General features: G+C 36.0%; 1 protein-coding gene and 1 pseudogene across 11 annotated transcripts in view; one reads left to right on the top strand and one right to left on the bottom strand.

Annotated features, from left to right (window-relative positions):
- The window catches only part of ZMYM4 (zinc finger MYM-type containing 4), a 130,693-nt gene that overhangs the window by 75,964 nt on the left and 37,290 nt on the right, over positions 1 to 17,439 (bottom strand). For 7 of the 11 annotated variants that reach the window (XM_020983698.2, XM_020983704.2, XM_020983700.2 and 4 more), the window contains exons 3-5: positions 6,337 to 6,861; positions 950 to 1,014; positions 396 to 566 (exon numbers count right to left, since the gene is read on the bottom strand). In XM_020983698.2, the coding sequence (XP_020839357.1) occupies positions 396 to 566; positions 950 to 1,014; positions 6,337 to 6,861 (761 nt within the window). Of the gene's footprint in view, positions 1 to 395; positions 567 to 949; positions 1,015 to 2,272; positions 2,292 to 6,336; positions 6,862 to 17,439 lie in introns of those variants that run through there. The other 4 variants (XM_020983699.2, XM_020983707.2, XM_020983706.2 and 1 more) reach the window with 2 other exon arrangements.
- LOC110206378 (MOB kinase activator 1B-like) lies at positions 12,338 to 13,252 on the top strand (annotated as a pseudogene).

The following is a 17,439-nucleotide window of genomic DNA, read 5'->3' as shown; positions in this document are numbered from 1 at the left end:
AAGCTGATGGTGGAACACTGGGCTGGGAGTCAGGAAAACCTAAGTTCAAATCTGGCCTCAGGCACTGAACTAGCTGTATGACTCTGGCAAAGTCACTTAGCTTCTCTGTGCCTCGGTTTCTCAACTACAAAATGGAAATAATGATAGCACCCATTTCCCAAGGTTGTTGTGAGGATCGAAGGAAATAAAATGCGTAAATGTCTCAGCACAGTGCCTAGCACTTATTCTCTTCTCTCCCGTTCTACTCTTTTCCATATTCCCCACCCCCATCCTCACCTCAACCAGAGAAATAAGCCTTAAGTCCTTTCAAACCCAATACCAAGAACTACCTCATGGAATTAATCAATTTAGTTTGTGAAATTAAAAAAAAAACATGAAGAAGAAGAAATGCTTACTTGAGCAGTGTCAGGCTCATCTTTAATTTTGTCCAGAAGTCCTGGTTGTGGGGCCATTGCTTTGTCATATTCATCATCCAAAGGTTCTTCTTTAATTCTAATATTTGGTGCAAAGGAATTCCCCAATTCTGGACCAATAGATTCTTTACTGGGGAATGGATAGCTTGACTCCTAAAAGAGAATGTAAAATATTAATGAATATTTACATTTAAATATTAAGATTCTCTAATTTTCTCACCCACAGCAAAACGTTTTCATTAGGAATAAAGAACTAACTGTATGGCTACTTAGGAAGTTCCCTACACCTAAGAGTAACAGTTCCAGGTAACTCTGAATACAAATAAAACAAGAATAAAGCAGCTATGAACATAGGTTGCTTAGAATGTCTCTCAAAATATTTTTAGCCAAACAAACAGGCAAACAAATAAAAGACATCAGCACTTGACCTAACAAGCTAAATCAATTATTTTGTTAGGAAGAGATGTGAATACAGCAACTTTTTGACAAGAGTTATGTCACATTGATAGCTATCTGTATACACATTGAAAACTTACCCTGAAGTTTGTTTCTGGGGTTTGTGGTAATTGGGTATGTAATGTTTCCTCAACTTGATTAGCTACTGGAAAAAACAAATGTGTATATAAATATGATTCTTGTAAAAAGCGATTCGGACGGGTAACAATTATTCATTAGCTCCCCTTTTCAGCGATATTCAAGCTAAAGTAGGTTTCCAAAATCCCCAAAGGTAAGTTGATTCAAGGCTCTTTACAAGCTGGTGCCTTTCCAACATCTCCCATTACTTCCCCCAATACCAACCCTCCACTAGTCACAATGCTTTCCTTACTGTCCTCTGAATATTCATTACACTTTCCCACCTCTAGAATACTGCTTTTCACCCAACCATCTGCCCCATCCACCAGAACATTTTACACCTATTTAAACTATTAATTTTTTGAAGAGTAAATTCTATTATTGCTACCTTAAATTGTTATTTAATCTTGAATGATGAAATCTTCTTATCTTATCTTTCCTGTTTACTAGATAAGACTGTCTTGGTACCTCCTAAAGCAAACTGCCTTATAGTAGGTTCTCAATAAAATGTTTCTTAAATTTTCCCAATTCTTCTGTTCATTAAGACCTGTGACTGTTTCACTAAATATTTCTTTCTCTGTATCTCCAGCACCAATTACAGTGCCTGAAACACAACAGGCATTTAATAAATGTTTGTTAACTGATTCCATAAGATTTACTTTAGTAAGACTCTGCCTTAGTAATGTCACTCTATTCCCTATCACAAAGCACTAAGAATTTTCCTTCTTTCAATGTATTTTAATTTCTTACAGAATTTCATTTTGCTAGCTTTTCTTTCCTTCCAAGAGGCAAAGCACCTCCTACCATGAAAACCTTGCTTATTCAGATCACTAATCCCGAATGTGGTAATTCCAACATGAAAAATAAAACCCTAAAGAATTTAACAAAATATGAGTGTGAAGAATACTCACGAGTATATCCCCCCTTTTAATAATTACGTATGATCCTTACCTATTAATTCATTAAGGCACTTCTGACAAGATTTCTACTTTAAGATACTTTATAAACCATTCTTTAATATGTATTTAAAATAATAAACATACTATAAAATATGAATTCAGACCTTTTACTTCCAGTTCATTTGAATTAATGAGATCTAACTGTACTTCACCAGACGAGCTGTCAGCTGCATAACTGACCAAAATTGTGCTCATTTTTATGTCTTATCTCTTTCAGAAGAGAAGCTTTTTGAAGTCCAGAATCACATTTTTCAGTGTGTCCAAATATAGTACCCAATATACTATGTATGCCTTATAGATGTTATTAAATACAGATCATCCTCAGACCTTTCATATTCCTGGATGCTGCTCCACAGATGCTATCCAGTTTCAATAATTTCCTGGATATCAAAGTCCTGTTAAAATATCATTACTAGAGATGAATATTGGGAAAAGATGTAATGTGATTAAATAAGAAGCCTATCAAAGAACATTTCTTTAAATAAAATGAAACTGATCTTAATCAGCTTAAGACTAAGCTTACACACAGGAAACAGCTATTACCAGTTCATTAATCAACATTTGTAATTCTATTATAATAGATACTCATTTTTTAGTTTCAAAATGACTGTTTTCATGAGTACTATTCCACTAAAAATACACAGTAGTTCTTGCTAAGAAATACCCGTCTGTGGGATTCATACATACAAAAAATTTCGAGCACATTAACTCTTAATAATGGGCTTAAAGTAACAAAAATATGGTACAATGGAAAAAGCACTGACTAGGGCAAGATAAGTTTTCGATTTGATTCCTGGCTCTAACTTTTATTAGTCAGATGACCCTGAGCACAGTCATATAGTCTCAGTTTCTTCACCTGTAACATGGGAATAATATCTATACTACTCACCTCATGGGCTTGTGAAAAAAGCACTTTGTAAACCAAAAACTACTATATAAACATGAGCCATTTTTATTTCAACTAGAAGAGTCCCAAGCTTAAAAGAACAGACAATTATAATTAACAATGCAGGTCAAAGTAAGATTCTAATTAAAGAATTTGGTAAGACTTATTCATTATAATCTCATCTTTAGCTGTAACATAAATATAACTAGGTCTTGTTTTCATTTTTTCCCCAAAAGTAGTGATAACCTAGAGTTAATTTATTAAATATTTGTTTATGTCTATACAGAGTCAACAAATAATCAACTTGAAAATGTGTTTGGCCACTAAATATTAATAGATGGGACTTCCCTAAACAGAAGAAAAAAACTGAGTTTTACAAACAACGAAGTTCAATCAAACTTCATGTTTTAATGGCCAAACAAAATGCAACAAATAATTTGTAATTTTCTGCCTTTCCCTGCAAAGCTGGAGCAGAAGGAAAAAGAAATGGTGATTAACAGTATTTTTCAACAGAGACCACACAGAACATAATCGGTTATCTTGGGAGGAACAAGGATAAAACAAAAACAGCATGTTTTCACAAAATTTAATTGGCCATTTCAGCCTTAACTTAAGAACATGTGAATGCCGAAGAAAAATGACTGGGTTAACTACAAATATATCTATGTAGTCTTTATTGGGAAATCTTTTTATTCATTTCTCACTTAAGTCTCCATTTCCCAGAAGTGTAGTTTCACACCTTCTCTTAAGCCTCCCTGGCTAGTACATATTCCTCAGTCTTCTTCACTCTCAACTGACTTATCTATATAATACTGATAAAATGGAGTCTATCAGAAGTGAGCTCCTTCAACCCCCTCTTTCCACAATTCTAACCTAGGTTAAGTATATGCTTATCTGCCCTGCCCTTCTTCTTACCTCAGAGGATGAAACTGCCCCTCCTCTTTATCAAGGCAAACTCTCTGCCACTGCCCCTATCCTACCTCACTCCAATTTCCTATGACCATCAGTCATTAAAAAAAAAAAAAAAAAAGGAAAAAAAAGCAGCTCAGCTCAAAGATCTCTCACATATATCTTCACCATTTCCCTCTCTACTGGTTCTTTCCTCTCATTCTTACAAGCTTGCCCAAGTCTTGCTCTTCCATTCATTCTGATGGTCCTTTTACGTTACTGTCTTCTTTAGCTGCCCACCTTCTAGGAATATCCTATACTCATCATCTCCACCTCCTCACTGGTCATTTAACTCTTCAACTACTGTTCAATTCACCTACTGTTCAATTAATTATTCTCTCTTCAAGGTCACTAATGACAGATTTTAAAGTGGGAAAGGACCCAAGATGACCTAGTGAAACTCCCTCATTTGACAGATGAGGAAACTGAGGCCCAGAATGGTTGACTTTCTCAAAAGCCAAGTCTTTCCAGCCCAAATCCAGTACCTTTCCATTGCACCATGCTGCCTTTCAAATCCAAGAGCCACTTTTTTTTTTTCAGTCTCCATTCTTAACTTCTGGCAGGGTTCTTCATATTCTGGCCTCTTGTGGCTTTTGTGATCCTGTACTTTTAGAGTTGTCCTCCTACCTCTCTGAACAATTCTTCTGTATCCTTTACCTGCTATCCATCCATCTGCTCCTCCTCTTGCTATAGTATATATGTATGTATGTGTGTGTGTATATATTATGTCTGTGTATGTGTAGGTATATATGTATATGTATGTGTGATTGTGTGTGTGCACACGCATGTATATGAAAACTGTACCACCCCACCATCCCTCACTCCCAGGTTTGGCCCTTAGCCTACTTCTATACTCTCTTCCCAGGCTATCTCCTTCACTCCCATGAATTCAACTGCCATCTATACAGATTACCTACAAATCTAACCCCTCTACCCATAACTTCTGTCCTGTTAGTCCATACTTGTGCTAGATTACCTTCACCTGGATGCCTCAAACTTACTAGCTTCATAACTGAATTCATTACCTTTTCTCAAAAAATTGGTCTTCCCAACTTTCCAATTTCTATCCATGGCAACACCTTCTTCCCAGTCATTCAGACATCCACAATCAGTTATCTTTGACTCTTCATTCAGAATTATCTTGTGACTCCTTAATCCCTCCATTACTAGTTACCACATCCTATGGATTTTACAAATGTATATTCCAACTATCCCCCTTAATGATAGTCCAGTTCAGGGACAGCTATATGATGCAGTGGATAGAGCACCAGCCCTGAAGTCAGGAGGATCTGAGTTCAAATCTGGCCTCAGATACATAACATTCCCTAGTTGTGTGACTCTGGGCAAGTCACTTAAACCCCAACTGCCTCACCAAAAAAAAAAAAAATAGTCTAGTTCAGGCTATTTTGGCCTCTCTTCCTCTCTTTAGCCCAAGGAGTTCTTAACCTGGAGTCCATGGACCACAAAGAAATCTAAGGATAAATTTCAGGGGGTCTTCAAACTTCTGTTTTTCAAGAAAATTAGATTCCTTTATAATCCTATATATTTTATCTTATGCATTTGAAAACATTATTCTGAAAAGAAATAACCAAAGAGTTCCATGTCACACACAAAAAAAGATTAAAACGGTACTCTAGGGGCAGCTAGGTGGCACAGTGGACAGAGCACCAGCCCTGGAATCAAGAGAACCCAAGTTCTCAGAATATACTAGCTGTGTGACCTTGAGCAAGTCACTTAACTCTGATTGCCTCCCTGAGCCCCCCCCAAAAAAAGAAGGGGGGAAAGAAATGGTGTTCTAGTTCCTTCTAACCTACTCTAACACTGGTTCCCTAGTAATCTACCAAAAAGGCTTCAGTCATTTCCCTCTCAAATGATCTGTTAACAGTATTGCACAGATAATGTCCCTAACATACTACTGTGATAATGTTATTACTCTAACTAATGACCTTCACTGATTCCCCAGAAAAAGTAGGGCACCAAAAACAGTATCAAATTGTTATAGCATTCAAGGTAGGTCTGCAATCTGGTTCCAATACATGTTTATAATCTTATCTCCTTGTATCAGAGCCCTACTCCCCTGCACCCTCCTCTGACCCCATTCTCATCCCAGCTTTTCCCACTGTGCTTTTGTACCTTATCTCATGGTGTCTCTCTTGCATAAAATGGACTTCACCTACCTTCACCTCATGGAAATTCTTCTCTCTTTTCAGGGCATAAATGAGACAACTGAAGTATTCCATAACCCATCCTCCTACCCAATTCAAAGTCATTGCTTTCTTCCTCAATATTCTTGATGCAATCTGTCTCAACTTTCCCCTTTCAATTTAATCACGTTTTCACATTTATCTGTCGTATTTCATTAGACCTAAGTTTCTTGGGTGTCAAAGATCTATGGCTTGTTTCACCTGTGTATCCCCAGGACCTAGAACAGTCCCTTATACATAACAGATCCATGGCAAGGAGCTACTAAATTAACTACAATCGATTATTTGAACCATCTCATCTAGTTCTTGTTTTCTCTGTCCTGTAGTTTTATTCCAACATATTACACTATTACCTGCTTTATCAAAAAAACTGCTTTTCAACCTGGAATCCACCTCTTTATGGGGTTTATCCAACCGTTTTTCACGTTCTTGATATGGTACGTCTCTATTTTTCTCCTTTCCAGAAAATGTCTCTTTGTTGTTTTCTCTTGCTAGACTAAAATCTTTCCGAATGGATTTAAATACAGAACCCTGATCAAACTGCTTGGGAAAGTCCTTTTTAACTTTATTTTGAATATGTATTTCTTTTTCACTGTCTGATTCATGCTGTGTTACTCTTCGATCTACTTCCAAACTATCAGGAGCATGAACTGCAGATGTGAGATTGTCCTTCGTACTAAAATCTCGTTCATCCTCATTGTCACTACCAACAACTGGAATCCCTGCAAGATCCCCAGAGTTCAAAAAATAATCATCTTCATCAAGCAATGAATTTTCAGATCCTGTTTGATTCGGCATTCCGTAAGACATGCTTTCAAGAGGAGGAGTTAAGTTGTGGTCCATGTCTTCAGTCATTTCTGTATCCATGATAACACCACCTTAAAAAGTAAACAATTGCTTAGACGAATTTTGTAATATTAAAGTAGACATCACTTATAAGACTTTATTAACATTCAAAGAAAAGTATTATTTCATCTAACAAGAGATTCACCAAATTATACTTTAATGTTAAAAGTATTTAATATATTATCTCATTTAAGTTTCATAACAACTTGAGACAGACATATATAATTTGTAATTTGACAGATAAGAAAATCTTCACAGAGGGTCTGAGTGACTTCTCTAAGGTTGCAACAAGAACCAATATTAGAGCTAGGACTAGAATCCATTCCAAAAGTTCCTTCCAATAAACAGTTTGTGCTACCTCCTTCAAGACTTTACAGACAAATGTACTTTAGTTATTTTAACATTGTTTTTCCCTTTTTTTTCTTTTTTTAGGCAATAGGGGTTAAGTGACTTGCCCAGGGTCACGCAGCTAGTTAAGTGTCAAGTGTTTGGTCTGAGGCCGCATTTGAACTCAGGTCCTCCTGACTTCAGGGCCGGTGCTCTACCCACTGCGCTTTACTTTAGTTATTTTAAAACAAGATTAAAAATAAGGACAACAAACGCGTTATAAAACCTGAATTAAAAAATACAAATGTTTAATTCTCATAATTATCATCACAGCAGTCAGCAACACATCCTGATTTGTTGCAATGTTTGCTATCTCATAAAACAAACCAAAAAACTTTATTTTGCTTCCATAGGTGGCAAAAAGGTATCTAACAATACGTTATTGGTATCTAAGCAAAGTACCTACCTAAAAAACATAAATTTACTTAACAACTATATAATGAAAGCAGGATATCATACTTTTGGAATTCAAGTATTGCATAAGTAAATTAACTGCTTCAAACTTCAATTGATATTCACATTTCATAATAACTTTTCATTTGTACTTCATTTGCAACAAGTAAATAAAGATTTTGTTTTTTACGCCCCTAAATGCCAAATACTAAAAAATGAAGCATCACAGAAATTATTTGGAAATCATGGCAGCTAATAAAAGAGTAGAAAATTCTTAGTTTCCTGGTTTTTAGTGTCAAGATCTTCAAGAGATAAGATGAAGGGTAGGCAATGTTCCTGAAAAGGGTTTCATTCTAAAAGCACTCAAAGATAATACAGACCTAGTTAAGAGTTCTCAGTCATTTACTTTTTCTACAGTATATACATGATGTCCCAAGAGTCTTAGTGCTGTTTTAATCATAAAACTCTCCCTTTCAGAGCTGACCTATTCTCATTCCTTCAACTATAAACTCTACGCGGATAATTCTCAAATTTACAGCTTCAGATCTTATCTTTCCCCAGGGCTCTATTTCTATTTCCAAATGCCTATTGATTATTTCCCCTTGTTGCTACCATCACATTCAAATCTTCAGTCCTTCAAGGTTACATATTTCATGTTGCCACATTAGCTCTATTTTACCCAGTGTCTATTCCTCAGTTCTGTAAAGTACAGATGTTTAGGAAGGCTCGTTAATTCTTCGAATCAAAAGATATTAAAGCCAGAGGAAACCTTAGAAATCATCTGGTCTAGTAGCTTCCTCATTTTCAGGTAAGTAATCAGTAGCTTCAGAGGTAAGTGACTTGCCCAAGGCTCCAAAGCTAGGTATCAGTCGTGTCTGACTCTTTATTACCCTGTAGACCATACTGTCCATGAGGTTTTCTTGGCAAAGATATTGAAGTGGTTTCTCATTTACTTCTCCAGTGGATTAAGACAAACTGGGATTCAGTGACTTAGCCAGGTCACACAGTAAGTATCTGAGGTCACATTTGAACTTAGGTCTTCCTGACTCCAGGCTCAGTGCTCTATCCACTGAGCTATCTAGCTGCCTCTACCAGAACCAATATGTAGTGCTTAAATCTCAGGCTAGTGTTTTCCACTATAATCACACAAAGAACAAAAGTCTATCATAACAGTAATGCATAAAACAGTAAGTCCCGAGTTATATTCTCTGAAGGGGGTTCACCCAGAAGCAAAAAATCTGTTACTGGTGTAAGGTACGCCCTCTACCGAGACGTACCACAACCCTTCTATGATTTATTTGACAATCTTTATGAGTTGCTGAACCAAAAGGTGGGGTGGGGTAAAGGGAGAGGAAGGCAAACCTACTGCTGTTGAAACTGAACTAGTTTAAAACCAAATACTTCATATTTGCCCAAAATTTGTATCTCACAAAACTGCTATTTTGGTGCTGATACAACTGTTCTACTGATCTCAAAACTTCAACCACCTTTAACTCATATGTTTTCATTCCATATTCAATCACTAATTCCTGTCAATTCTTCTTGGACTTCTATTCCAAGAATTGTACTTCCTATTTCAAATCTCCCCTACATACTATCCTTTTCAAACACTGCTTTCATCATTATCACTCCTTTAAGCAAAAATCTTTTTTGGTTATCTCTTGCCTACAGGATAAAGTCCAAATTCCTCTGCTCTGTACTCTATCCAATCTCATCAGCCATTATTTCCTAACAAAGTCTCTGGTTTGGCCAGAACAGTCTCCTCACCACATTTCAAACATGTCAATCATGATCATTATCACATTCATACCCTGGTTCATACTGCTTTCTGGCACAGAATTCTCTCCTCATAATCAAAGCCTACCTATCATTAAAAGCCATTTCCCAAACTAGAGTCTACACTTGTTCTCTCTCTCTCTTTCAAAAGTACTACCTCAGAATGCAAGAAGTCTTTCAAATGCTAGTGCCTTCCCTCTGAGACTATTCCCAATTTATCCTGCTTATATCTTATGTGTACATAGTTGTTTGTATGTTATTTGCCCCTTTTGATTGTGAGGGCAGGGTCTGTTTTTGCTTTACTTTGCATCCCCAACCTAGCACAGTGCCTGGTACAATAGAGTGTTTAAGAAATGCTAGCTGAATAAATAAGTGAATTTACACTTTTATCTAAGTCATGCATAAAAATAAACAGAACCAGGTCAAAGGAAAAGGACCTATGACATTCCACTATAGATTTCTCTCTCAAGTACATGGATTGAAAGGTTATAATGGAACAGCTTGATCTGAATCTCAGACATGACACTGGTGAGATGGAAAGGGATCACCTGACTTAAAAACTTTTAAGACTACCTCACAATTTCATGGAGGAAAAACCTAAAGCCTAGAGAAGCAAGTGATTTGTCTCAGTTCACAATGGTAATGTCAAGAACCCTGGCTTTATGACTCCAGTCTAGTGTTTGTTTCATCATACCCAGCCTTATCCCCATGAATAAATCACTGAAAATATTTTCTCTTGATAGAGACAGCTGGGAGGTGAAAAACATTCATTAGAGTATTAGAATTTAGTCAGGAAGACTTGAGTACAAATCCTGTCACACTTAGTAGTTACATGAACCTGGGCAAGTCACTTATCTTCTCTCCGCCTCAGTTGTAAAATAGGGATAATAATAGCCCTTGCCTCCTAGGATTGTTATAAGAATCAAACTAGATAATATTTATATAATGCCTTGCAATCTTTAAAGCACTAAATAAATAGTAGGTATTATCATTATTCAAGACCATTTTCTATAATAACTACTACTTTGCTCTGAGTCACAGAAAAAAAATGTCAACTCTTTCTGCAAATCCTCTGACCCTCTACACTTCCCACCAGTTTATATCCCAATAGTATAGGATTCAAGATCTCCACAATGTCTGTAAGGTGGTTATTAGTTCATTTATCATAGAGGTAGAAGGGACCGTGGGCATTATCAAGTCCAACACTCTCAATTTAACTATTTATTTTGAATTTATACTAATCTCTCTTACCCTTAGTTTCCTCATCCATAAAGTAAGAAAACTGGACTAGATAGTCTCTGAGGTCCTTTCTAGCTCTAGAGATATAATATCATAGTATCTCTGGAAGATATTTCAACTTGGTAGCTATACTAAGTGAAAACCCAAACTTGTCTGTCTCCTTCAAACTTGCCCCAATAATATAATGTTAGAGTTAACAAGAAATCATTATAAAAAAAGACAGCCAGAGCAATGTATGATCTTAGGCAAATCACAAGTTTTCTAGGCTTTCCTCTTCAGTAACAACAACTCATATTTGAAGCCCCATGGGATTTGCACAGTATTTTCTTCACAACAACACTGTGAAGAACATAGTCCAAGTATCATTTCTATTCTACATGAAAGGAAACCAAGACAGTGAGAGGTTAAGTGAATTGCCCTTAGTTACACAATTCATAAATGTCACTGCAATATCTAAACCCAGGGCTCCTGACAATTCCAGTACTCTCTCCGTTACACCACAATGCCTCTCAAATGTATAAACTTAGGACAAGACCTCCAGAACTCTTAAAATTCCACCAGTCTACGAAAAAATGAATCCCTTATTGTACAACCTATCACAAGTTAAATGACTTTGCAAACTTTAAGTATTATATGTTGTAAATGATTTTTCTTACTACCAGTATAGACTAAACATTAATAAAATCCCATCATAAGAAACTTAATCATACTATCTAATTTAGGGCAATACTATAAGTCAACAGGATTCATCTTCCTTATTCTAAAAACCTCATCATTTAATTAGGAATAAAATAATGATACTATAGTTGAGGGATAAACTAACGGATTACATTATTAGGATATTAGTACATTATTAGCCAAAGAACCTAACTATATACTAGATCTTTTGATGTCTCTCATTTATTTATACATGTTACTCAGAATTCCTGGTAACTAGGAGGTACAGTAGACAGAACACTGGGCCTAAAGTCAGGAAGCCTGGAGTTCAAATCCAGCCTCAAACACTTATTAGCTCTGTGATCCTGGCCCAGTCACTTAACCTGTCTGTCTCAGTTTTCTCATCTGTAAAATGGAAATAATAATAGGACCTGCCTGCCTTTCAGAGTTGTTTTGAAGATCAAATAAAATAATAATTGTAAAGCTCTTAGTAGAGTGCCTGACACATCACAGGCACTATAGAAATGCTTATTCCCATCCCCTCTTCTTAATGGAATATTAGTTTTCTCTCATTCATTTTTTTCCATAAATACTGAAAACATGGTCTTCCAAATTAAAAAAAGATAATAAATACAATTTCACCTCAAGAAACCACACAATTGTTTTATTAGCTATCTGGCTACCTTTTTTTCTCTACTAGGATTACAAAACACAAGAGGGGAACAAATACTGCAAAACCAAAGTCAAAAAAGTTTGATAGGGCCAGGATTTGTTTTTTCCACTAATGTCTTAAGTTTGTTTTTTTTAATTCTGCCACTGAAACTATTGCTAGCAAATATAATTATGATCTAAAAGATGACAAGTCAAGTTCATTTTAAGAACATACCAAGACTCCTTTCGATTTCCATAACTGCTACATAAAAGTGTCTATCAAAATAACAGATAACACATGAAGAATACATCTTGAGCTCAGAAACAAAACTAATAAGATTTGAGCTTTTCTATTTCACAAGAAAGATACAAAGGGAATCCTCAGAAGCAGCAACCTGCCGGATGGCTATTATGCTTCCTGAGGGGGAAGACTTAAATGAGTGGGTCAAATCAACACTGTGGATTTCTTTTTTTTTCCCCCAGCCAAAGACAAGGTTTATTAGAACATCCATCATATTGGCCAGACTCTTAAGAAGTCTGAACATTAGTGAGCTATTGGCTTGACTGTAAGAATCCGGGCATGAGGCTAGATTTTAAGAATCTAATCATCTTAACAGAGACAAGGTGGTCCTTATATACAGAAAGACTATGGGAGGGATCTAGAAGTGGCCAAGTGGTCCATGAGGTAACAGAACTCCAGGGACCTGGGTCACTGCCAAGAGAGAATGGAGTCTAGACAGGATTCAGGGTTGGAAGTGGCCTGAGGACTGAGGCCATAGGGAGGTAAGACAATGGAGGGCTAGACTAGGTTAAGGGTAACAGAATTGGGAGATTGAGTGTAACCACAATAACACTGGATTTCTTCAACCAGAAGCTTTATGGAACCATTACAGACTTCTGGACAGAGGAGGGCTGCTCCATGATGTCAGCTGGCCCAAAATATGAATATCACTGGGCAGATGGAACCAACATAAAGAAGCCTATTAAGTGCTCTGTACCAAAGTATATTGATTACCTGATGACTTGGGTACAGGACCAGTTAGATGATGAGACATTACTTCCATTCAAAACAGGTGTCTCCTTTCCAAAGAACTTCATGTCAGTGGCAAAAACTATCCTGAAGCACCTGTTCAGGATGCACATATTTACCACTAGCCCTTTGACCCAGTGATCCAGCTACAGGAAGAAGCTCATTTTAACACAGCCTTCAAGCACTTCGGGTTTTTTTGTGTGTGTGTGCAAATGTTCAACTTAATTGACAGAAGAAAACTTGCCCCACTCCAGGAATTGATTGAAAAACTGACCTCAAAGGAAAGATGAGAGGATGGAGGGCTATTCTAATTGTATCTTGCTTAAATCAGAATCTTAGGAATATATTTGGGGTTGTTATTTGATTAGGTGGTTTGGGGATTTATTTTCCTTTATTTTTTTCCCCTCCTAAATGAATGAAAACCTTTTCTGTTACCTCAGATGCAATCCAAAAAAAAAGTTTCTCTCTGTAAATCAGTTAACAGAGATGCTTTCTATTTAAGCAAGCTATATCAGAAGAGAAAAATGCTGTTTATAGAATACACAGAAGAACTAGCTTGAAATGCAAGACATCTACACATGACTAATTAATGCTAACTCACCTGCAACTCTACATACAGAAATAAGTCTGAAATGTAGAATTTTGAATAATGTAAAACTGAGTTAAAGACAAAACTATTGCCTGTTTTCAGCTATTTGGTAAAACTATAAATCATTTGTTCATTATGACAATAATAGAAACAGGACACAGAAGTACTATTATTTTTAAATGTTTGTTTACAATTGAATGAACTGATATAAAAACAAAGCAGAAACAAGAGAAGAGCATACATGACTACCATAACAAAAATGACACCACTAAAAAGAAGCTGAATGCAAATCAAATGCAATGACTAATACTGGTTCCAAAGGACAGATAATACAACATAACCTCCCTCCTCTCAATATGAGGGAACCTATGGATGCTGACTTTTGCAAACACTGACAGATTCAGTGCTGACTGGTTTTGTTTGACTGTGTTTTCTTTGTTATAAAGGAGGATTCTAGGGAGCATATCAGGAAATGACTGTGGTGTAAAAACACAAACAAAAAAACCCAAGAATATCAATAAAACTAAACTAAAATCCAATGTTTACTTATCTGGGAGACTTAAAGTGCTATAAATCAGTTAACAATCCATCAATTTAAAGGCTTACTTAGATTGAAAACAATGCATTTTCACTTAGTTATACACTCAAGGGAAGAATTCATTTTGTGGCTATGTCACCATTCAAACTCTATAAGAAGTTTCAATTATCCTAGTCACAAAACTGTTCCAAGGATACCCTATGATTGTAAATGATACATATAATGCCACCATTTCCAAAGGATAAAATACTAGAGGTGACCCCAACAGCAAAAGAGATAAAGAATTAATAAAAACATACTTCAGCACATAACCAACAAGGACTTCCTCACAAGTAGTAGTAGGAAATATGAGCTGTCTGAAAAAGAAGTGGGTTTGTCATAATAGTGACAACAAGGGATAAAAGACAGACAGCCACGTTGCAATGTAACCTACTGAAATACTTAAAGACCTAAAGGAAAACCTCTAGCACATTAAATAGACCCTATTCTTGGTGGAAACAAACAAGAGTTTTACAAGTCTAAAAGGTTCAGAAGATATGATTAGGTTCCAAAGAGTAGCCACACTGATAAAATTACAGATATAGTGAAGAGTTCAATTATGTCAGTTATAAAAATGTAACATAGATAACAAAAGGTCCAGAATATCAAGAGAAATAATGAAAAGAAATGCAGGGGAAGGTGGCCTAGCCATTCCAGATCTTGAATTGTATTATAAATCAGCAATCATCAAAACTACTTGGTACTGGCTAAGAAATAGAATGGTGGATCAGTGGAATAGGTTAAGTATGCAAGACACAGTAGTCAATGACTACAGTTATCTATTATATCTATTATTATTTGATAAACCCAAAGATCCCAGCTTCTGGGATAAGAACTCACCGTTTGACAAAAACTGCTGGGAACACTGGAAAAGAGTCTGACAGAAACTAGGCATAGATCAAAATCTCACACCATATACCAAAATAAAGTCAAAATGGGTTCATGATTTAGATATAAAGGCTGATACTGTAAGCAAACTGGGAGAGCAAGAAATAGTTTACCTATCAGATCTATGGAGAACAGAAGAATTCATGACCAAACAGGAGACAGAAAACACTATATGAAATGCAAAATGGATAACTTTGATTGCATCAAACTGAAAAGTTTTTGCACAAACAAAGCCAATGCAACCAAGATTAGGAGGGAAGCAGAAAACTGGGAAAGAATTTTTACAACCAGTGTCTCTGATAAGGGCCTCATTTCTAAAATATATAGAGAACTAAGTCAAATTTATAAGAATACGAGTCATTCTCCAACTGATAAATGGTCAAAGGATATCAACAGGTAGCTCTCAGATGAAGAAATTAAAGCCATCTATAATGGCTTAATGAAAAAATGCTCTAAATCACTACTGATTAGAGAAATGCAAATCAAAACAACTCTGAGGTACCACATCACACCTATCAGATTGGCCAATATGATGAAACAGGAAAATGATAACTGTTGGTGAAGATGTGGGAAAACTGGAAGACTAATGCATTGTTGGTAGAGTTGTGAACTGATCCAACCATTTTGGAGAACAATTTGGAACTATGCCCAAAGGGCTATAAAAATGCACATACCCTTTGACCCAGCAATAGCACTCCTAGGGCTGTATCCCAAAGAGATCATACAAATGGGAAAAGGACCCACATGTACAAAAATATTTATAGCAGCTCTTTCTGTGGTGCCAAAGAACTGCAAGTTGAGGGGATGCCCATCAACTGGGGAATGCCTGAACAAGTTGTAGTATATGAATGTAATGGAATACTACTATGCTATAAGAAATGATGAGCAGGCAGACTTCAGAAAAACCTGGAAAGACTTATATGGACTGAGAGCAGAACCAGGAGAACATCATACACGGTAACAGTCATGTTGTGCAGATGACTAACGCTGAAAGACTTAGATCCTTGCATTGGATCTAAGACATCTCCAAAGGTCTTATGATGGAAAATGCTATCCACATCCAAAGAAAGAACTATGAGTTTGAATGCAGATTGAAGTATACTATTTGCTATTTTTTCTCTTCTGTTGAGTTTTGTTTCCTCTTTCTGGTGGTTCCTCCTATTGGTTCTAATTCTTACTTACAACATCACTAATGTGAAAATATGTTTAATAGGAATGTATATGTATAGCCTATATCAGATTGTGCACCATCTTGGGGAGGGAAGTGAGGGAGGGGGAGAAAAATTTAAAACTCAAAAGCTTATAGAAGTGATTGTTGATAATTCAAAATAAATCAATTAAAAAAATAAAAATGTAACATAAGCAATCCAAAACTTATTTATACACACACACACACACACACACACACACACACACTCTCTCTCTCTCTCTCTCTCTCTCTCTCTCCTCTCTCTCTCTCCTGGATAGCCCCAAGAGCTTCATTTTCAGCACTCTCTTTCTTTCTTCACTCCTTAGAGACCCTATCATTATTTAAACCCACCCCCAACTTCATCCAACTAAGATGTGTACTTGGTATCCCAAATTGGAACCCTGAATACATTTCCTACAGATACACAAATAAATCATCATATTATGACTCACCAAATAAATATGGCTCCTACAGGTTTTTGTTACTAACATGTATAAAAGGAATTTTCACTTTGAAACCACCTACTCTGTCTAGCTTAAGATCTGTAGGTCTCAGTTTCCTCATCTGTAAAATGAAGGGAGATAATTAAAGCTTTTTCAGGCACTAAATCCAATGAGTCAGGAATGTTGCTAAAAGAGATCTGACAGGTTAAAAGAGAGACTACTTTCCACAAGAAAGGAGAAACAGTTTTTCTCCTTTGAAAAATAAAATGAAAAGACATCAAGAATGCCTCTATATTCAAACTTTAGATGATCAAAATATTTTCAAAAGAATGTCTCAATATCTATCCACATTTTTTAACCCTGAGATATAAATTTTTTCATTTTGAAAGAGCAGCATAAATCAATTAATTAATTAATTACATCTAAAGCATACAAGGATAAGGCTCTAACAATAAAGGGTTTTGGGGGGTAATTGCCCATACAAAGGTTTTACCTTTTAACTATCAATAAAGGACCAATTTACATAAAAATAAATGTGATTTTTATAGGGTGGGATTAAGTGGTCTGTGTTGTTTTTTTTTTAATTCCACAAAATAGAATTACAAAGAAGTCAAACTGGTTCTACAATTTAATTTGGCTTCACAGTGTTATATTCTTTGTTAAAAAAACAAAAATCAACATTCTAAATAATAACTAATAATCTTTGAGTTATAAGCCAGAAAGACATAAAAGGGACTATTAGAAGTATTTGTTTGGAAACTGAATATGCTGAGGTTCCAGCGAAGCAATTT

This window comes from Phascolarctos cinereus, unplaced genomic scaffold (genome assembly GCF_003287225.1).
Source record: "Phascolarctos cinereus isolate Bilbo 61053 unplaced genomic scaffold, phaCin_HiC Scaffold_726;HRSCAF=1367, whole genome shotgun sequence".
NCBI lineage: Eukaryota > Metazoa > Chordata > Mammalia > Diprotodontia > Phascolarctidae > Phascolarctos > Phascolarctos cinereus.
Note: the sequence above shows the minus strand (reverse complement) of the source record. Positions and strands in the feature narration are given on the sequence as shown.